Below are 23894 nucleotides of genomic sequence, written 5' to 3'. Positions count from 1 at the left end.
GCTCTAATTATCCAGTCTACTTAGTCATTTGTGACTTGAAATTTACTGCTAAAAGGCATAATATTAACTTAGAAACAAAATTCCTGTTTTGGTTACATCTGCATATAAAAGTTGCTTCAAAAGTCTCATCTTTCTATTATCTATGATATAAGACTTTTTAGTAAAATTTTAAAGACTTTAAGGCATATTGGTTTTCACAGCAAACCCTGTCTTTAACTCGTAATTCAGCTTACTCTGGAAAGCCCTTATTGGGAGAGCCTTTTGACATTCATTAGTTAATAACCATGGTTGAGTCATTAATTAAGTTACGGACATTTGCTGACTATCCACGTGGGACTTCTCTACAATGTGAATCATCTGACATGAATCTTAAATTCCATTCAGTACAGCTTCTCCCTGCTTCACATTTCTGGCCATCTCTCCCACTCCCACCAGAATGTGCACAAAGAATAAGATTAGCTATGGAAAGCATAATTAACTAGAAAAATGTTGCTGAAAGCAAAATTACATAGTACATGGCAAGGTTAAGTATGAATAGCTCTAAACTTAGTGAATTTGCTAGGCAGGGGCTTTCCTCCTTTATCATGAATGGTGAGGTCCACCATTCCAAAAAATGGTAGGTCCACATTTTTTGAAATTACCAGATTACAATCTTCCTAACAGTGAATGACTTGCTCGTTACTATTTTTTTTTGAAAAATGTTTTGATGTAAACTCTGCTGCAGAGAACTAGGCTGCTTGTTCAGTACTCAATAGGTAGATACCCTCATCATTTATCCCACACCAGTGAGTTCCAATAAAGCCAAAATAAGATAAAGCATAGCTACCTGGAGCTCATGTTGCCATGTAGGAACAAAAAGTGCTGCCTTGATGCACGTGGAAAGAAATTTAGGCTAGAAGAAAAGAGGGTGAGTTTGTATGTATTTATAGAAAAACTAGAATACATAATGAGACTTTTTAAATGTTTGAATTGCCTCTACATGGTTAGTCTGCAAGTGGCATCATTAGGTCCTCAGAGGCAAAAAGCACCAAGCATCCATAGGCCAAGACTTTAATCTGGCCACCATCTTAAGATCTCTCTGCTCCTTGCTTTGCTCCTCCCCACACTCCACAGTTTGAATTGATGCTGTTCCACATAAGGTACTTTGCCACCCACCTCATCTCTGTGTGCAGCACTATATTTTTCACACAGTAGGGACAGGTACTGTGTTAATCTCACCATGCCAACAATCAGGGCACCACCTAGCAGAGTCAGCGTAGGCCAAAATAAACAGTGGAAGAGAACCATTTGGTCATACTTTTTTATGAGAATGACATCTTCAGATTGGTTGTCTGGGCTGTAGAAGCATGTAAAGGGGGTCCCGTTTTTGTGATCGAAGAACTCCTTTATGTCCAGAGCACTGGTGAGCAAATCATTCCTGTCTCGGTGGCACTTGGGTGTGTAAAAGCACTAGGAATATGGAAGAGGAAGTAAGATGAGGACACTGAAAGACCACACATTTAAACAACAGCTTTAATTCAGAAAGACCTTAAAACTGAAGCTATTACTGGAGAGTTTCAATGATGAAACCTGTTGCAGAGCTCATGAAGAGTGGGCAGGAGGGCACAGAATGAAAGGGCCATTTCCAGGCATAAAGCAGAAATGTGGGGAAAAATTCTTAGAATACAGACATTGCAGAAGATGCAATGACCAGCCTCATAAGGACCACGCTCCCTCCACATACAGGCACTCAGTCTCTATCCATTCAACAAATGTCTATTGAGATCACTATATGCTTTCAACACCTATTAATGCCTCTAGCATATTTATCTTGATTTCCCATAGTAAAATCTTCCCCTAAAAGATAGCATGTTGAGGCTTTACCCTAGGCACAGAGAGGGATCCTACATAGGCTTTGGTTCCTGGCAGACAGAACCAGTGAAGAAGGGATCTGTCAGCTGGTGATTTTTTTTTTAAAGCATATCCACTAGGCACTGAAAGCACTGTGCTTAGGTCCTACAGAAACGTTTGAGACCTTAAAAATTATTGCATCCAAAACAAAACAAATCATAAGACTGATTAGTGCCTAAGTAAAGACAACAAAGTATAGCATGTCAACTAATCTAGTGCAACCTAACTTTCATAGTCAGGTGTAAATGTACACTATACATCATATGAACCAATCAAGTAACCTATTAAACTCAGAATTATAATAATCCTTTAATTTCTTTGATAAGAAGAATTGTTTACTTGATTTAAGATGGATTATAAGTATATTTTAACATTTTTGATATGATAGGGAGTGGGACCTCTAAAAGTAAGACTGCCCACAAATGACTGTTCACTGGCTCAGCCTATAAATGTCAGACACTAGTTTGTGAAATTGGAATCATTCCATTCTATGTACCCTGCTTTTACCTCCAAGAATGTTTTTAGCTTTATTTATCCTTAGACCACTATAGAGGCATTCACCGGAGGGAAACAGATTTATTCCCAGAGATGGTCCCAGGTATTGCACTCTGCTGGAGACAGTCTGGCATGGAAAGGGGGCTATAATTAGAACTCTTTAACTACATGAACTTTACATTACCTTGGAATTTATCTGGACAGCCTCTTCATTATAGTGTAGGAGAGCTTTCTGACCTGAATGGGTGAGGTTCACAAATACCTGAAGACATGGGTACTTGCCCTCGCCCCGGCAGTCCACACCACAGGTAAAAGCACAGTCCATCCAGTCATCCATGATATGAGTGCGGATGACGGTACAGTTTGATTCTTCTCTCTGAGTGCTTCAATTGGAAAAAAATAATGATCTTCACTCTCTACAAATTTAGTTTTAATATTTCTTTCTTTTTCTAAGAGAGAGAGAAGGGCAGAGGGAAAGGGAGAGAGAATCTCAAGCCGACTCCCTGCCCAGTGTGGAACCTGATACAGGGTTCGATCTCACAACCCCAAGATCATGACCTGAACCATGATCAAATGAAAGAATCAAATGCTCAGTTGACTGAGCCACACAGGTGCCCATAGTTTTATATTTCTAATGTGTTAACCTAAGGCATTTGTTTATTTCAAGGTAATGTAGAACCATTACAGAAGGTACATAATGATTAGGGAACATGGAGAACATTGAGAAAGGGGATAAATAGCAAATTGCTAAGTTTCATTTCAATTATTATCCTCCGCGCATATTTCTCGCCACACCAACCCTTAGATCAATGGTTTTCAAACTTCAGAATCACTCGCCCAAGTTTGTTAGAGTGAAGAATTTGTGAATTCTATGGCTTAACTCCCAGAGATTTGGGCTCAGTTGATCTGAGTTCAAGCCCAAGAATCTATATTTAGCAGTATTTAAGATGCAGGTATTTGTAAACCATGTTTTGACAAATATTACTGTAACCACATACTCAGGAATCTCATCCTCTTTCATGCCTCGTGATCTCAAGATGTACCCGTTGGCCTGTCCTGACAAAAATGTTCCTTTGGAAGAGGTCCAACCACAGTCAATGTGGCCCTTAGTCAATATAGCCTCCATAATTCTAGTAACAAGGTACAGTTCCATTTACTCAGTCTACTTCCAAAGAGCCAAATACAAATCAAAGAAGGAATTCTCATTAGAAAACTTACTGTTTTTGCTATCAAGTTCCTTAAAGTCAGGAGCTACATTCATCTTTATGTTCCTCAAAGCATGAAGCACCATGCCTCCCACATAGTAGAGGCTCAATAAGTGTTACACTGAATTAAGTTTTACTTGGAAAGCATTTCTTAAGAATTTGCACATGTACTACATACACAGAATGTTCTAGGTGCTATGAGAAGTGGTAGACAAAATTCCTGCCCAAGAAGATTTTTGTGGTAGTGTTGAAAAAAACAAATATATAGCAAAGTATTAGAGGACAAGTCTAAGATAAAGTAAATGAAGGTGAGAGGAAATGCTTGATTGAACGTACAGCCAGCTCCTCAGGTACCCTCACACACCTAGGTGGATCCTTGTATTGATCTCCTGGTGACTTAAACACAAATGAGATCAGCAAATTCTAAAGTCAATGTTTGAAAAGCCTCATTGAAACTAGGTTCACATTGCACTCCCATTAGGATCATTGGCCATAGGTAAGCATTTTTCTTTATTAACATAATAAACTTGGGACACAGTGCAGTTTAAAATAATCTCAAGGCCAGAGCTTTAAAAAAAATCACTGGATGCAGCCTAAATATGATAAAATGTTGGACAAGTGAAAATACAAACATGGAAAATAAGGTTCCTTCCACAGGTTTAACACTAGCCTGCTTTTTCACAAAATTAAATTCTGTACTTATTTACACTAAGCATCTTAAAATGAAACTTTAGAGTTGCTTGTTTACCTGTGTTAAAACTTAAGCTCTCAGAATCCTAACTGAGGGCTGAACTGAGTATGGTTGAACTTTCCTTGAAGATTTCAGAAAGTTCCAATATGGAGAACAGAACGTTTTTTCCTATGCACAAGGACCAGGCCAGGCCTCTCAAGTAGAACCAGGGATGCATTTAGAGCTGAAAACATTAGCATGTTCTTGTGTGTCTATTTGTCTACAAATAGGCAAAATACCTTATTTGATGAGAATCTAAGGGAGTGGGGACAGGTATGAGCTATTCAGGCCACCTTCAATGGAGCAAAACCACTCCCTGAAGTGGCACAAGATCACAAGGCAAGAGACAGATGAGAATGCACCACTCTTCAGCATTCACTTAATTACTTTAAGCAAACAATTTGCAGAAATGCTTAGGAAATGCTTAGGAAAGTGAAATTTAAATACAAGCAACAGTTTCATGTCAGGTTGCAGAATGTATCTTCAAACCACTTCCCAAATTATCACATTTAAAAAATAATCTGACCTGGACCTGCACACATGTGCACACACACATGCACACACACACAATTTATTCAGCTTACATAGATATGTGTAATGCAGCTAACTAGCTAGGTAGATAGATATAAATACAGAAATCTATATATATATAAATATGTATATTATATATTATATATATTATTTATATAAAATGGAGTAGTTATATATATTTATAGTAATTATATATAGTAATTATATATATAATGGAGCAATTATATATATAGTAAATATATATATATAAGGACAAGTCTAAGTCTATATATATCTATATCTATATATAGATAGATAGATATATAATGGAGTAATAAGAAAACGTAGGTAGAGAGCTAGAAGTCAAGAGTGAGGTACAATCATGTAACCTGAAGACCATAAGATCCCTTACATTGTGAGAACTGGGCCACAAATTTGGCTCTGAGCTTCCTAGTAGCCAAAGCAATTGGTTGTAAGGAAATACAATCACATGTAGGATTTTTGGTGTCCAAGAATAAAAGGCTGGATGTATACAATGGAATATTACTCAGCCATTTGCTTCGACATGGATGGAACTGGAGGGTATTATGCTGAGTGAAATAAGTCAGAGAAGGACAAACATTATATGGTCTCATTCATTTGGGGAATATAAAAAATAGTGAAAGGGAATAAAGGGGAAAGGAGAAAAAATGAGTGGTAAATATCAGAAAGGGAGACAGAACCTGAAAGACTCCTAACTCTGGGAAATGAACTAGGGGTGGTGGAAGAGGAGATGGGTGGGGGGTGGGGGTGACTGTGTGATGGGCACTGAGGTGGGCACTTGACAAGATGAGCACTGGGTGTTATTCTACATGTTGGCAAATTGAACACCAATAAAAAATAAATTTATAAAAAAAAAAAGAATAAAAGACTGGTTGATCAGAAGCAGAACATATTCTCCTGGGACTAATACGTAGGGGGACAGTTCTCCTGGGCCCTTCTAATAGTGGCACTGTGTGCTGTAGCAATGGTGACCGCCACATTATTGCCCTAATAATGGTAACTTAGGAATGGCAAGAGAAGAATCCAATAAATAACAAAACAGGTCACCTACTGCCCATCCTATGACCCTTTCTCTTCACTGTACTCCTAGGCCTCCCTCTGCCCAGTCCCCTGGCCATCTATTACTTTTGTGTCCCTTGCTTTTCCCCTACTCAGTACTGCCCTCCCTCAAAGTAACCCATATTATATAAGCCACCTCCAAAATTAAACAGCTCTTCCCCTGCCCTAATGAGATCTCTCATTCCTGCCCCCCTCAAATGCTAAATTCATTTAAGTATTAGGAGGCAAGGAGTCTTCTATCAAAATGATAGGCAGGTTCTTTACTGCTAAGTGACCTTGGGCAAGTTACTTGGCCTTTCTGAGTCACAGCTTTCTCATTTATAAAAGGAAAATTTAAATGATAAAATAATGCTACCATCAGTTTTGCTGTAGACTTAAATAGGACAAAACATAGTCTATTTTGGCATATAGTATATGTTTAATAAATGATAATGGTTATTAGATGTATTTAATAAGGAAACCAATGAAAACAGAAGGAGGAAACTAATATTTATTGAGCAACTACTATGTGCTAGATGGACATTGTCAAACTCAAAAAACTCAGACTTAAATAACTTTTATTGTGCTCATGCAAAAGACTTAAATTAACCATACCCTGTGGTATCTGCTTGTTAAAGGAAGAATTTCTTACCTAAAAGCATATCTAATTTATGGATTAGTTGTTAAAAGTATTTTTCAGAATGAAGAGGGGTAGTGGCAAAGAAATATCTCCTATTATCTTACCACCCCGTCCTCCACACCCAACAGCCTCCCAGCACTGAGAGACAAACAGATGATTCATCTTCCTTTAGACAATGATCAGGAGAGCTGAAGAAGCCAAAGCCAGTCTCCCCTTCTCTACCATTGTGCTTGATCTGAATTGAAAATTCTGGGTCTCCTTTTTCTGTTTCTTACCTGAGCAAGAAAGGCTTTAGGATAGTTATTCCAAGCAAAAAGAACATGAGGACTGAGAAGCCCATCATTGCAAACCCTAGCAGCATGGCTCGGTCCTCTCCAGCACTGGGCGGCAGCTTTTTGTGCACATCTGGTAGGTCTCCATCATGGTGGTCTATATTCCTATTCTTCCCTGAGGCAGTGAAGGCTGTCCTTTGGAGGAAGTAGGAAGAAGATATTTCAATAAGCTAATAAAGAAATGGAAATATTTACCAACCCATGGTGGGTGGAGGGATGATCCCATTTGCCATCCACCTGAGGATAGTGAACAGGTTCAGAGCAACACAATGAAATCCCATGTTCAGGGCTTGGTAAAAAGTCCACCTAAACAAGCTAAAATTATGTGTTATTAAATATTATTAACATAATATTTTTTACATATAACAAACAATAGGAAGTCTTTAGAGATCTGTTTGATGACTAGAAAAGAATTACCTATAAGTAGTGTTCATTTGTTATGTAAATAGGTGTTATGAACTTGCTTATCTGTCAGAGATACTACATATTCCCCCTAAAAATAATTTTTATATATATTTTTTAAATTTTATCTATTTATTCATGAGAGACACAGGAAGAGGGAGAAGCAGGCTCCATGCAGGGAGCCTGACATGGGACCCGATCCCGGGTCTCCAGGATCACACCCTGGGCCGAAGGCAGCGCTAAACCACTGAGCCACCTGGGCTGCCCAATTTTTACATTCTTTAATGAGTTCCATATGTAAAGAATGACTCAGAAAGTTCAGATTCAGAATTAACAGCATCCAATTATAGCCCAATATCCCTGATGAACACAGATGTAAAGATTCTCACCAAGATCTAGTCAATAGAAGCCAACAGTACATTAAGAAGATTATTCACCATGACCAAGTGGAATTTATCCCCGGGATGCAAGGGTGGTTCAACACTTGTAAAGCAGAATTAACGGCATCCGGAAATAGGATTTGATTTGTTCTTTATATTATTCTTTGCATGGAAAGGCAGCATATTTACCATGGGACTTGGTGCCCCATAGCCAATCCATTCAGAATAATGAAGACTTCACTGCTGTCTTCTCTTCTCTCACCCCTCTTCTCTTCCTCTCTGTTCACTCACAGCTCTGTGTAAATCGCCCTACATTTTTTTTCTTCTCTCTGCTCTGTACCAGCAAAGGATATGATAACTTATCTCACAATGAGGGTCCAGTGAACAGTAAAGTCCAAAATAAAGATTGCTAACTGGTGACCCTTGGACAGCATCCAGCCCACAGACCTGTTTAATTTGACCTTCTCTGTGTTTTTTTAATGTGGGGTTAATTTCTAACATTTTAAAAATCATGAAGTTTCTCATTAAAATGCTGATTTCTGACTTTTGAAAAAATCATAAGGCCCACACTCCTGCATATGAACAGCTGGCCAAGCCAAGCAGAGGCTGCCCCTATGGACCAGCATGTATTCTCCAACTTGACATAGTCCCACCACTTCCTGTAGTCAATGTCATTGATTTGCTGTTCCTTGCTCAGTAGGCATTTGGGTCGCAGAGGAATTTCCACTTTAAGAGTCTTAAAATCTTAAGCCAAACAAATGCAGTTATAATTGTAGAAACTCAAACACCATCAAACTGCATAAAAGGCTTACTAAACCTTGTCAAGGGAATTGCTAGTTGTTTTCTTCCAAAAGTATATATTTTCTCAAAAGTATATATTATACTTTATCCCACATATCCCCTTCTCCTTTCTCTCCTTTTCTCCCTGGCAACATCTTCAGAATTCAAAGACAATGAGGGGAATGTCAAGGAATCTAGGATTTTCTAGGAACCCTACTGGGAAGCACTGGCCTCAGAGGATGGCAATATTCCCTCATTAGTACTACTTTATTAAACAAGGAATCAAGAACCTGGTTTGGAGATTTTTAATCTCATTTGATATTTCACTCACCTGCTATGATCCCACCCTCAGAGAATGGGCAGGGAGAAAACTTTTTTAATGAAATTTGAGGCAGTACATTTTATAATTTGTCAACAAATATGAGAGACTAAGATTTTAGCCATAAAGTAAGATTTGGATATTTTGTAAGTTTCCAATACCCAATACCCTGTCTTTTCCCTTATGTTCTGAAACTGGACTTTAGTTGCTTCATATTGTAAGTCATCCTGGAGGTCGAGTGTAAGATGTCCATGGAATCAGTGCATGAAGAAGCTTATTATGATGTCTCTCTGGCACTTTCAAAAGATTGATTTAATAGATCCAATTATACTTGTTGATATACAATGGGCACAATTTCAGTGTGCATGGACAGCATCCATACAGGAGACAACCTTTGATCACCTGACCCTGGTGACGAAGACACTGGTGTTCCTGAGTTCCACGGAATGTAACAATTAGAAAGACAGTTCTTAGCAGGCCACCACCTCCAGAGCAATGCACAGATAGCAGACTGAAACACACAATCTGCCTGTGAAAAAGGCCTATTTACTTAGCCTGGAGCTTCAGCCCGAAGTACAGGCTTCAGATTTGCCATACATCTAGAGGCTAAGGAGGCACTCCCAGAGAACATAAGCAGGGATACACAATCGTTACACACCCTCTTGGTCCTGCTTCAGCTCAATAAGACCTCCCAGAAGGAGCCTTACACTTGTCTGGAGCCCGTTTTTGCAATTCTCATCCAGAAAACACCTCTAGATCACCTGGTATAAAGGCCAGCTAGGCTTCCAATTGCAGCCCCAGAAGACTGTATATATTTGCATACTTTTACAGTTGTTGCCTGAAGATCTGGCTTCCAATCAACCTTAAACTAGGGACTAAATGAAATTCCTCCCCCTTGGAATACTGACAGGTCTTGACATACCCTCAGCAGCTGGGACACATACAGAAAAAGTCAAGCGGTTTAGACAACTATAAAGCTTTGAGTGACAACCAAGAGCTAGGAAAAAGGGTGAATTAGAAGATTCCTTACCTACCCAAGGTCATTCCTTCAAGACTGAGAGAAGGAGCTATTTTGCCCAATACATAGAAAAAGAGTCAAGCAAAATGAGGGAAAAAAGAAATATGTTCCAAATGAAAAAACAGGACAAAACCTCAGAAAAATAGATAAGTAATCTACCTAATAAAGAATTCAAAATAGTGGTTATAAAGATGCTCATCAAACTCGGGAGAAGGATGAATGAAAATGGTGAGAACTTCAACAAAGAGAGAGAAATTACAAGGAAGCACTAAGCAGATATCACAGAACTGAAGAACATAATAACTGAACTGCAGAATACACAGTAAGGAGTTCAATAGCAAACTGAATAAAACAGAAGACATCAGCAAACTGGAAGACAAAACAATAAAACTCACTCTGACAGAGGAGCAAAATGGGAAAAGGAATTTTATTTTAATTTTTAAAAGATTTTATTTATTTATTCATAAGAGGCACAGAAAGAGGCAGAGACACAGGCAGAGGGAGAAGCAGGCTCCATGCAGGGAGCCGGATGTGGGACCAGATCAGAACTCCAGGATCACGACCTGGGCCAAAGGCAGGCACTAAACTGCTGAGCCACCCAGGCATCCCCAGAAAAAGGAATTTTTAAAAATGAAGACAGCTTAAGGGACCAACATCAAGTAAAATAGCATTCACATTATAGGGGGTCCCAAAATGAGAAGAGAAAATGTGGCAGAAAAGTTATCTGAAGAAATAATTTCTGAAAACCTCCCTAACCTAGGGACAGAAACAGACATCCAACTCTAGGAAGCCCAGAGAGTTCCATAAAAGATAAATCCAAAGAGATCCACAATAAGACACATTATAATTAAAATGTCAGAAAGTCAAAGTAAAGAGTGAATCTTAAAGCAGCAAGAGAAAAACAAATTGTTATGTACAGAGGAAACCCCATAAGGCTAACAGTAGATTTCTCAGCAGAAACTTTGCAGGCCAGAAGAGAGTGGCCTGACAGTCAAAATGTTGAAAGAAAAAAAAAAACCCCACAAATACACTATCCGGCAAGGTTATCATTCAGAACTGAAGGAGAGATAAAAAGTTTGCCACATAATCAAAAGCTAAAGAAGTACATCACTCCTAAACTGACCTTACAAGAAATGTTAAAGAGATTTCTTTCAGCTGAAAAGAAATGGCACTAATTGATAAGAAAACATAGAAAATAAAAACTCTCACTAGAACAGGTAAATATATAGTAAAGGTAGTGAATTAGCCACTTATAAAGTAGTAAAGTTAACTAAATCTATAATAATTAGTTAAGAGATACATAAAATAAAACATGGAAAATGTGACATGGAAAACATAAAATAGCTCCATAGAAGGGAATAAAAAATGTAGTTTTAGAATGTGTTCAAATTTAAGTTGCTTAAAATCAACTGTTATATACATAAGATGATATATGTGAACCTCATAGTAACCACAAAGCAAAAACAGATGGTAAATACACACACATACAAATGAGAAAGGAATCTAAACACAACACTAAAGAAAGTCATCAAAATACAAGGGACGAGAAAAAGAGAAGAACTACAAAAATGGCCAGGAAACAATTAACAACATGGCAATAGGGAGGGAGGGAGGGGCAAGATGGCAGAAGAGTAGGGTCCTCAACTCCTCTGGCCCCACACACTTACCTAGATAACTTTCAGAACATCCTGAACACCTATGAATTTGACCTGAGATTTAAAGAGAGACCAGCTGGAATGCTACAGAGAGAAAAGTTTTGGCTTCTAACAAGGTAGGGAGGTGGGAAAAAAATAAAAAAGAATAAAGTGGGGGAGGGGCACTGCAAGGAGCTGGGCTAAAGCCAAGCTACGAGAGGAAAGGCCCACCCTGGAGAAGCAGGAACTTTAAAAAACTGCAAAGGAGTGTTCCGGGATGGAAAACAGCTCAGCAGGGAAATCGGGCAGAACCGCAGGAGGGGCAGTGAAGCCTCAAGAATCCCAGAGTCACTATAACAGGAAGGGCGCTCAAGGGAAAGCTCACCACAAACCACAGGTCGATCTCGGTAAAGGGTTGGAACACGGCAGTCCCCTGGGGGCAATTGGGAGAAGCCAGTCAGTCAGACAGCAGCTCCTGATGGAGGTAGCTGTGCTCAGTTCCCTTCCAGAGTCATGGCCCCTGGGAGCATGGGTCCAGTGGGACAGGGCCCTGGATACCAGGGCACCAATCAGACACAGCTGGCAATCCTGCGTTCCCCCCAGGACAAAAGGAAGTGGCGGGGGGAATAGGACAGTGGTAACTCTCCTGCCATTGGGGCACCCCCAAGCTGTGCAGAGCAGCACCCCTGGGAGCAGTGCCAGCTGCTGGGAGCATCTAGACCAGTGCGGACTGGGGCCTGTGGGTAGTCACACTCAGGAAGCTGACTCCAGAGCTGGAAATCTGGCTGCCACCATTGTTGTCATTCCACCTTGTTTCACCTCATGCCTGGGAGGGTGGGGCCACCAGGGAACACAGGCCTCACGGGGTAAACAGTTCACACTGAGCCCAGCACCCAGCAAGGGGCGGGGCATCTCCACCCAGGCACACACCTGAGAATCAGCACAGCACCGCCTCCCCCCAGAAGACCAGCTGGAAGAGCAGAGGAAGAGCAAGTTTTTGACCAAGCAGCACTGGAAAGCTCCAGGACTGAGGGAAAATAGTATAAAAGAACTAGAGGGGGGGATCCCTGGGTGGTGCAGCGGTTTAGCGCCTGCCTTTGGCCCAGGGCGCGATCCTGGAGACCTGGGATCAAATCCCACGTCAGGCTCCCGGTGCATGGAGCCTGCTTCTCCCTCTGCCTGTGTCTCTGCCTCTCTCTCTCTGTGACTATCATAAATAAATAAAAATTTAAAAAAATTAAAAAAAAAAGAACTAGAGGGTTCTTTCTTTCTTTCTCTCTTTCTTTCTTTCTTTCTCTTTCTTTCCTTCTTTCTTTTTCTTTCTTTCTTTCTTTCTTTCTTTCTTTCTTTCTTTCTTCTTCTTTCTTTCTTTCTTTTTCCATTATGGCTCATTTTTATATAGACTAAAAATTTCCAATATTTTTTCTCTTTTCCCACCTTAACTACAATATTTTACCAACCCTTCATTTTGAAGTTTTTTCCTTTTTGACTTTCATACTTCTACAATTACATGTCTTAGATTTATTTTTTTACTTCTGGATTCCCTTCAACGTATTCAATTTAATTTTGGTAGATATACGAGATACAGGTATTTGTTTTTTGTTTCTTCTGTCTCATTTTCTTTTACAATGGTGGAGCTGGTACCATCTAAAACATGACCAACATACGATCAGAACCAAGTGGAATACCCTACCAGTTCATTTTGTGAGATTATATTCTCTCTTCCTTGCCATTCCACCCCCATCTTTTTTGTGGTCAATGTTGGGGCTTTATATAAGTATTGCTGGTTTGTATAAATTTGGGATTGAGCATCTTCTAACATACAGGACAAAATACACTCAGAACCAAGAGGATCACCCTCTAGAACCCCTCAGGTAGACTATATTCTTTCTCCACTACCACTTCCTCACCACCACCATCTCCCCCTTATTTTTCTTTCTCTTTTCTTTACTTTCTTTTCTTTTTTCTTCTTCTTTGTTTTTGGTTTTTGGCTTTTTCTTTTTACTATTTTGTTTTAAAATTTGTTTTTCACTTTACTGGTCCTTTTATTTTCTTCTGTTTCTCTTTTTCTTTTATTTTCTGGTCTCTGACCTCTTCAGAATCCTCTAGGGTGTATTTTACTTAGGTCATGGTTGATATTTTTGACTCAGCCCACTCATACAGCTACTCTGCACTGGAAAAAATGGCTAGGAGGAAGAATTTGCCACAAAAGAAAGAACCAGAAGCAATACTCTCTGCCACAGAGTTACAGAATTTGGATTTAAATACAATGTCAGAAATTCAATTCAGAAGGACATTTACACAGCTACTGGTGGCTCTGGGAAAAAAAGTGTAAATGATGCCAGAGACATTATTACTGCAGAATTGAGATCTAATCAGGCCAAAACTAAAAATATATTAAATGAGATGCAATCCAAACTGGGTGTCCTAACTGCTAGGGTTAATGAGGTGGAGGAGAGAGTGGGTGACATAGAAGACAAGTTGATGGTAGGAAGGAAGCTGAGGAAAAAGAGGAAAACAATTAAGAGCCCATGAGGAAAGGCCTAGGGAAATAAATGATAGCCTGAGAAGGAAGAATATACATCTAATTGGGATTCCAGAAAAGGCTGGAAAGTATATTTGAACAAATCATAGCTGATAACTTCCCAAATCTGGAGAAGGAAACAGGCATTCAAACCAAGAGATAGACAGGACCACCCCCCACAAATCAATAAAAACTGTTTCATACCTCGACATTTAATAGTGAAACTAGCAAATTTCAAAGATAAAGAGAAAATTCTTAAAGTAGCATGAGACAAGTGATTCTTAACTTATATGGGGAGAAATCTCAGATTAACAGCAGACCTCTCCACAGAGACCTGGCAGGCCAGAAAGGGCTGGCATGATATATACAGGGTTGTAAATGAGAATAACATGTAGCCAAGAATATTTTATCCAGCAAGGCTGTCATTCAAAATAGAAGGAGAGATAAAGACCTTCCAGGATAGGCAGAAACGGAAAGAATATGTGACCACCAAACTGGCTCTACAAGAAATATTAAGGGGGACCCTGTAAAAGAAAAAGGGAGCCCAAGAAACAATCCACAAAACCAGAGACTGACTAGGTAATACGATGACACTAAATTTATATCTTTCAACAGTTACTCTGAATGTGAATGGGCTAAATGATCCCATCAAAAGATACAGGGTATCAGACTGGGTAAAAAAGCAAGACCCATCCATTTGCTGTCTACAAGACTCATTTTAGACCTAAGGACACCTCCAGCCTGAAAATGAAGGGGTCGAGACTCATTTACCATTCAAATGGTCCTCAAAATAAAGCTGGGGTAGCAATCATCATATCATGTAAGTTAAAGTTTATACCAAAGACTAGTAAGAAATGAAGAGGGGCAGTATATCATACTTAAAGGGTCTATCCAACAAGAAGGCCTAACACTCATGAATATTGATGTCCATAATGTGGGAGCTACCAAGTATATCAATCAATTAATAACCAAAGTAAAGACATACTTAGATAATAATACACTAATAGCAGGAGACTTCAACACGGCACTTTCAGCAAATGACAGATTTTCTAAGCAGAACATCACCAAAGAAACAAGGGCCTTAAATTATACACTGGGCCAAATAAATTTCACAGATATATACACAATTTTCCATCTGAATGCAACTGAATACATATTCTTCTTAAGTGCACATGGAACTTACTCCAGAATAGACCACATATGGGTCACAAATCAGGTCTCAACTGATCCCAAAAGATTGGGATTGTCCCCTGCATATTTTCAGACTACAATGGTTTGAAACTAGAACTCAATCACAAGAAAACATTTGGAAGAAACTCAAACACATGGCAGTTAAAGAGCATCCTACTAAAAGATGAATGGGTCAAACAGGAAATTAGAGAAAAATTAAAAAGATTCATGGAAACTAATGAAAATGAAGATACAACCATTCAAAATCTTTGGGATACAGCAAAAGGGGTCCTACGAGGGAAATACATCACAATACAAGTCTCCCTCAAAAAATTGGAAAAACTTAAATACACAAGCTAAGCTCACACCTAAAGGAATTGGAGAAATAACAGCAAGTAAAGCCTAAACAAAGCAGAAGAAGAGAGATACCAGACTCGAGCAGAACTTAATGATATAGATAGAGATCAGGAGAACTGTAGAACAGATCAACAAAACCAGGAGTTGCTTCTTTGAAAAAACTAATAAGATAGATAAACCCCTAGTCAGCCTTATTAAAAAGAAAAAAGACTCAAGTTAATAAAATCATGAATGAAAGAGGAGAGATCACAACCAATACCAAGGAAATACAAACCATTTAATAAACATATTATGAGCAGCTATATGCCAATAAATTAGGCAATCTAGAAGAAATAGATGCATTTCTGGAAAACCACAAATTACCAAAACTGGAACAGGAAGAAATAGAAAACCTGAACAGGCCAATAACCAGCAAGGAAATTGAGGCAGTCATCCAACACCTCCCAAGACACAAAAGTCCAGGGCCAGATGGCTTCCTAGAGGAACTCTATCAAATGTTTAAAGAAGAAACAATTTGTGCAGCCCAGTTGGCTCAGCAGTTTAGCGTCGCCTTCAGCCCAGGGCATGATCCTGGAGACCCGGGATCAAGTCCCACATTGGGCTCCCTGCATGGAGCCTACTTCTCCCGCTGCCTTTGTCTCTGCCTCTCTCTCTCTCTCTCTCTCTCTCTGTGTGTGTGTGTGTGTGTGTGTGTCTCATGAATAAATAAATAAATAAAATCTTTAAAAAAAAAAGAGAAGAAACAATTCCTATTCTACTAAAGCTGTTCCGAAGGATAGAAATGGACAGAATACTTCCAAACTCATTTTATGAGGCCAGCATTAACTTGATCCCAAAACCAGACATAGACCCCACCAAAAAGGAAAATCATAGACCAATATCCCTGATGAACACAAATGCAAAAATTCTCACCAAGATCTAGCCAATAGGATCCAACAATACATTAAGAAGATTATTCACCATGACCAAGTGGGATTTATCCCCAGGATGCAAGGGTGGTTCAACACTCATAAAACAATCAACATGATAGATCATATCAACAAGAGAAAAAACAAGAACCCTATGATCTTCTCAATAAATACAGAGAAAGCATTTGATAATATACCGCATCCATTCCGATCAAAACTCTTCGGAGTTAGGAATAGAGGGAACATTCCTCAGCATCTTTAAAGCCATTTATTAAAAGCCCACAGCAAATATCATTCTCAATGGGGAAAAACTGAGAGCCCTTCCCCTAAGATCAGGAACAGGACAGGGATGTCCACTCTCACCACTGCTATTCAACATAGTACTAGAAGTCCTAGCCTCAGCAATCAGACAACAAAAGGGAACAAAACGCATTCAAATTGGCAAAGAATAAGTCAAACTCTCCCTCTTCACAGATGACATGATACTATATATAGAAAACCCAAAAGACTCCACCCCAAGATTGCTAGAACTCATACAGCAATTCAGCAATGTGGCAGGATACAAAATCAATGCACAGAAATCAGTGGCATTTCTTTTTTTTTTTTTAATTTTTATTTATTTATGATAGTCACACACAGAGAGAGGCAGAGACATAGGCAGAGGGAGAAGCAGGCTCCATGCACCGGGAGCCCGACGTGGGATTCGATGCCGGGTCTTCAGGATCGCGCCCCGGGGCCAAAGGCAGACGCTAAACCGCTGCGCCACCCAGGGATCCCTCAGTGGCATTTCTATACACTAACAATGAGACTGAAGAAAGACAAAATTTTTTTTTGAAGAAAGAGAAATTAAGAAATCAATCCCATTTACAGTTGCACCCAAAACCTTAATATACCTATGAATAAACCTAACCAAAGAGGAAAGAATCTATACCCTAAAAATTACAGAACACTTCTGAAAGAAATTGAGGAAGACTTAACGAGATGGAAAAACATTCCATCCTCATGGATTGGAAGAATTAATATTGCGAAAATGTCTGTTAACCAGGACAATTTACACATTCAGTGCAATCCCTATCAAAATATGATGGACTTTCTTCACAGAATTGTTACAAAGAATCTTAAGATTTGTGTGGAATCAGAAAAGACCTCGAATAGCCAGAGAAATATTGAAAAAGAAAACCAATGCCGGGGGCATCACAATGCCAGATTTCAAGCTGTACTACAAAGCTGTGATCATCAAGACAGTGTCGTTCTGGCACAAAAACAGAAACATAGATCAAGGGAACAGAATAGAGAACCCAGAAATGGCCCCTCAATGAACCACTCTTGCATCTCTGTCAACTAATATTCAACAAAGCAGGAAAGAATATCCACTGGGCAAAGGACAGTCTCTTCAATCATTGGTGTTGGGAAAATTAGACAGCCACGTGCAGAAGAATAAAACTAGGCCATTACCTTACACCAGACTCTTAAACTCAAAATGGTCGAAAGATCTAAATGTGAGACAATAATCCTTCAAAATCCTAGAGAATAACACAAGCAACAACCTTTTTGAACTTGGCCACAGTAACTTCTTGCAAGAAATATCTATGAAGGCAAAGGAAACAAAAGCAAAAATGAACTATTAGGACTTAATCAGGATAAAAAGCTTCTTCACAGCAAAAGAAACAGTCAACAAAACTAAAAGACAGCCTGCAGAATGGGAGAAGATATTTGCAAATGACATATCAGATAAAGGGCTAGTATCCAAGATCTATAAAGAACTTATCAAGCTCAACACCCAAGAAACAAACAATCCAATCATGAAATGGGCAAAGAACATGAACACAAAATTTCCAAAGAAGACCCACACATGGCCAACAAGCACGTGACAAAATGCTCCACATCATTTGCCATCAGGGACATACAAATCGAAACCATAATGAGATCCCACCTCCCACCAGTGAGAATGTTGAAAATTAGCAAGACAGGAAACAACAAATGTTGGCGAGGATGTAGAGACGGGGTAACCCTATTGCACTGTTGATAGGAATGCAAACTGGTGCAGCCACTCTGGAAAACTGTGTGGAGGTTCCTCAAAGAGCTAAAAAAGAAAAAATAAAAATAAAAAAAATTAAAAATAAAAGAGCTAAAAAAGAGAGCTACCATATGACCCAGCAATTGCACTACTGGGTATTTACCCCAAAGATACAGATGTAGTGAAAGGGATTTTAAGGGAAAGGATGGGAACTGAGTGGGAAAAATTAGAGAGGGAGACAAACCATGGGAGACTCCTAACTCTGGGAAATGAACAAAGGGTTGTGGAAGGGGAGGTGGGCGGGGGGCTGGGGTAACTAGGTGACAGGCACAGAGGAGGCTGTCCACTTGATGGAATGAGCACTGGGTGTTATTTGTTGGCAAATCGAACTTCAATAAAAACAAATGTAAAAAAAGGATTTAAGTAATGCTAGTACACTGGCATTTTTACATATTTGTTTTATATTTTCTATTTAAAAAAATAAGACATTGTAGATAAAGTTCAAGCCCTTATTTTACTTCCTCCTGGTCCTGAACCCTAAGTCTCTTCCCACTCAGACACCACCAACCTCACACTGATTTGGGCTTTTCCTAGCCATACTTTCATGTCTTCAGTATGTAACATCAATATACAGGAGGAACACCTGTGTGGTTCAGTCAGTTAATTGTCTGACTCTTGATTTCAGCTCAGGTCATAATCTTGGGTCACGAGACTAATTGCCACAGTCAGCTCTGCACTAAATGTGAAGCCTGCTTATGATTCTCTCTCTCCCTGTCCTCTTCCCTCCTTACTCTTTCTCTCAAAAAAAAAAAAATATATATATATTTTAGTGTATATATATATATAATATATATAGTATATATAGTATATATTTCAATATATATATATATATATAATAAGTGTATTTTCCAACTATGCTAAAAGTTCCAGACAGAATATATTATTCTCCAAATTTAAACGTCTCAATCAAGATTGTTTCAAGATGGAAGGCGATCTGTAAAATGTAATTATTAATCTAGTTCATTTATTAAAATGGCAACATTGCATTTCATCAAATGAGCTTGCTCTGCGAAGATGGTATAATAGGGATTGGATTTGCCTTTCTATCTGAAACAACCAAAAAGTACACCATGTGTGGAATGATGTGGTGGATGTTTGTGGAATGATGTGGAATGATGATTTTTCAAGACACTGGACATCAGTCAGTGAGAGGACAGTGATCCTGTGAGATAGTAAATTAGTACCTGCCCATCTTCTTCCCTTGAGAGAGTTTCCAGGCTATGGTATGGGGTGGTGAGGGGCAACCCAGCAGAACCTAGTGACTCCCTGAGTTGAGAAGACAGACCTGAGAGTCCAGGAAAATCACGATGGCTGGAGCTCATAGGACAGAATATCCGATGGGAGAGTTTTGCAGAGAGAAAACCCTGCAGATGTGCCCCATATCGCTCCCAAGGATTCAGTATATGCACGTGTGAAACCTCCCCAGTTTGGGGAAGGAACCCCTAGAGGATGAGAGGTAACATTGTCCACATGAGAATTTTTCCTGGATTTGCACTAATGGGGGAATTGTTGAATCATATGACCATGGGTGAGTGTTTCTTCCATTTTACTTGTATCACTAAGGTGCCCACGAAGTGCTCAGAGAATGAATCATCATATTTAAAAATAAAACAAAACAAAATAAAGCATGGCAATAAGTACACACTTATCAATAATTAATTTAAGTGTAAACATACTAAATTCTCTAATCAATACAGAGTGCCTGTTTGGGGAAGGAAAAAAAAAGCAAGATCCATCTATATACTGCCTCCAAGAGACTCACTTCAAAAGTAAGGACACACATACTGAAAGTAGGGAGCAGAAAAAGACATTCCATGCAAATAGGAATAAAAAGAAAGCTGTTGTAGCTATACTCATATCAGACAAAGTAAACTTTAAAACAAAGATTGTAATGACAGACAAAAAGGAGCACTACATAATGATAAAGGGGTCAATGCAGTAAGAAGATAGAACATTTATAAATACATATATGCATCCAACATAGGAGCACTAAAATAAGGTGAATATTAATAGACCTAAAAAGGAAAAAAAATTGGCCGCAATAAAATAGTAGTAGAAGACTTTAACACCCCACTTGCATCAATGGCTAGATCATTCAGACAGAAAATCAGTAGGGGAACATTGGCCTTAAACAACACATTAGACCAAATGGACTTAATAGATATATTTAGAACATACATCCAAAAGCAGTAGAATACACATTCTTCTCAAGTGCACATGGAACATTCTCCAGGATGAATCATACATTAGGCCACAAAACAAGTGTCAATAAATTCAAAAAGATTGAAATCATATCAAGTATCTTTTCTGACCACAATAGTAAGAAATTAGAGTTGCCTATGTGCTGAGAGAAATCACATGAAACATGCAGATGTAAAAGGCTGAAGTTTGTCAGGAAAGTCTAATGAAAAGCAAGCTGATATGCACCTTCAGATCAAAAAGTCTTTTAGAAATAAAGAAGGTGCTAATATTGATTAAAGAGTCATCTAGAAGAGCTAGCAATATACATACCTAATAGCATTGCCTCACTGACAGAACTATAGGAAGAAATAGACAAAATCCACCAACAACTGAGGAGATATTTTTGCATCCTCCCTCAGTAACTGATTAGCTCAACCAGATCAATCAGTGGGGAAATAGATTTGAGCACAGTAACAGGCTTTTTATCTAAATGATAATGTAGAATATTGTCCCCTACAGAGTGTATATTCTTCTCAAACATATAAGGAACAGTTGTGAGACCTACCCACAAACCAAGCCATAAAGAAGGCCTCAACAAATGTCCAAGGGATTAGTTAAAGTAATGTACTTTTTTTATGCTCAGATTATGAAACTCAAAAAATGTGGAAAAGTCTACAGAAGAGAACAAAAATCACCCACAATTCTAACAGAGATCATTTCTGTTCACTTGCTGAGTTATTCCCCTCCTCTGTATTATTTTAAATAGGATGAGCTCATTCTGGATATAGAGGGTTTTGGGGGTTTTTTTAAATCTTCTTTTCACCTAACATAATAAGCCCTTTCTTATATCGTGAGCAATTCTTATGTCATGAGTAACCCTTCTTTTGGCCACATAATATTCCATCCATTGGATATGCCATAAAATCCTTACCTATTTCCTTATTGTTGAATATTGGTTTTTTTCCAGTTTTCTGAGACCATAAACATCCCTGTAATTAACTTTGCGGTATTTATAAGCGCCTTTCATCCAGGGACCTCAAAGCATTTCCGAATGATCTAATTTTGCTCTCTAGCCAGTGAGATGAGTGAACAGCATTTTTATTCCTTTTTGCCAGCAATATATTTTCACTTCCGACCAGTGTGTTACCTGGAGATGTTTTATTCATAGTGGAGGCAGTACCCACCCCCTTCTGTTGCTTCCCTGCAGATAGAATTGACTTTCCCACCAGCCTTTTCGCACACATTGCTACAGACGCCTTCTGGCTTAGCCTCAGGCAAACTTGATTTCAAAGAGCTTGAACAAGCTCATCTGGCTGTGATCCCTGCAGATGCCGGCAGCCTCTCCCGCCAACACTGCAACTTGTCAAGAAGCGCTCTAGAAAGATGCTGCTATTCATCAGAGCTTGGCGATTCACCTGACACTCGTTTCACTGGCATGTTGAATTAGTATTTCCCTGTAATTTGTTTGTGTTACAGAGGGAGATTTGGGTAATTATTTTCAGCCTTCTACTTTTTAATTACAAAATTATTTAACAACTTCTTTTGAAACAGCAAATGAGGTTGAGTAAAGTCAGCATGGTTCATCGAGTTCAGCAAGAGGCAAGAGCAATAATCCAACTGTGCGTCTCAGCAATGAAAATGGGAGACTGCGTGGCTTTGGGGAGAACAACTGCTCTCGTATCCAGTTAATTATGCCGTGAGCAGGGCATTAAAACGTGTTCCCTCGCATGTTCGTCATTTGACCTTCTGCCAGAGAGTAATTCTGCTTTAATTGCCTTTTCACAAAAGCATCAGTGCATTTCTAGGAGAGAAGTGTTTTTGCCTCTCTTCCCCCTCGGTCTGCGTCTTCCTCCTCTGACCCTCACCCCCCCCCCCGAACCCCTCTGTCTCACATTCCTTCCTTCTCTCTCAGGTGCCAGGTGTGTCGGTACAGGGTGATGGAGGTGGATAACGCGGTGACCACGGCGGTCTTTCCTGCTTTCACTTAGCTCCCAACTCCACGGAAGCCACTAACAAACCACCCACATTTCCAGATAGAGCGTGTGAACTTGGCTGAGAAATGCACCCCTGGCCAGCTTTTAATATTCTATTCCTCAAACACCCTTAGGCATTTCTCTTTTCTCCATTTTGCTGCCCAGTTCTGAGCACCCCGCCAGCCCAAACCCAGAAGCAGACAGAAGGACTGGGGCTTCACTGAAGGCTCTCAGCCCCACTGTGTTTCATTCCTCTGGAGGGAAAAAAGGGTCCTTGAGGGAGCCTGTCTCGCCTAACTCTACAAGGGGTAGTGGAAGGGGAGGCGGGCGGGGGTGACTGGGTGATGGGCACTGAGGGGGGCACTTGGCGGGATGAGCACTGGGTGTTATGTGATATGTTGGCAAATTGAACTCTAATAAAAAGAAATTTTAAAAAAAGATAGCCTGTCTCCCTTGCTCCCTTAAGGAGTACAGTGGATGGTTAATAACAATGGTTAAAATGGAGCGGGGGGGGGGGGGGGGGCAATGGCACAGCATGGACAGTAGTACGTAGAAAGTCCGCTAAGGCACATAGATACCGTTCCTATTCCCTCTTTATGGACAAAGGGAGGAGGCAGGGGATCCCTGGGTGGCTCAGCAGGTTGGCGCCTGCCTTTGGCCCAGGGCGTGGTCCTGGAGACCCAGGATCGAGTCCCGCGTCGGGCTCCCTGCATGGAGCCTGCTGCTCCCTCTGCCTGTGTCTCTGCCTCTCTCTCTCTCTCTCTCTCTCTCTCTCTGTCTATGATGAATAAATAAAATCTTTAAAAAAGGGGGGGGGAGGCAGATAGGTTATCTGACTTGCCCAGAGTCATGCAGCTAGTTACGGGGTGGAACTGAGACTCGAACCCAGGCCTGTGACTCCAAGGCCCAAGCGTGCTTCACCGGGGGGGCGGGGGGTGTCACATGCCAGTGGTCATTTCCTCGACCCTTCGTTCAACCAAGAGAGAGCGACTGAGCACCGAACACGTTCTGGGCCGTGTTCTAGTGCCTGGAACCACCGGTGAGTCTTAAAAAAAAAAAGAGGTTCCTGCTTTCGAGAATTTGCAAGCCAAATGGAGGAGGCTCCAACCCCCCACGTCCGCGCCCCCGGGGAGGCCGCGCGGGGTCCCCCGGGGCGCGGCAGGTGGCACCCTCCGAGGCCGCTCCTCCAGCCACTGCCTGCGCACGGCAGATGTGCCGGGGACTTACCTCCCCTGGCGCCGCCGGCCACCCTGGAGTGTAATCTGAACGGGGACGCTGAACGGCTGCAT

At 40.1% G+C, this 23894-nt stretch overlaps 1 protein-coding gene across 1 annotated transcript in view; it reads right to left on the bottom strand.

Annotated features, from left to right (window-relative positions):
- Positions 1–23894, bottom strand: part of KCNMB3 (potassium calcium-activated channel subfamily M regulatory beta subunit 3) — a 26290-nt gene extending 2396 nt beyond the window's left edge. Inside the window, exons 1-3 of the mRNA XM_026007198.2 lie at positions 23833–23894; positions 6826–7017; positions 2570–2768 (exon numbers count right to left, since the gene is read on the bottom strand). Coding sequence (XP_025862983.1) covers positions 2570–2768; positions 6826–7017; positions 23833–23894 — 453 coding nt within the window. The remainder of the gene's footprint in view (positions 1–2569; positions 2769–6825; positions 7018–23832) is intronic.

This window comes from Vulpes vulpes, chromosome 3, assembly GCF_048418805.1.
Source record: "Vulpes vulpes isolate BD-2025 chromosome 3, VulVul3, whole genome shotgun sequence".
NCBI lineage: Eukaryota > Metazoa > Chordata > Mammalia > Carnivora > Canidae > Vulpes > Vulpes vulpes.
This window is presented reverse-complemented; position numbering and strand designations above follow the sequence as displayed.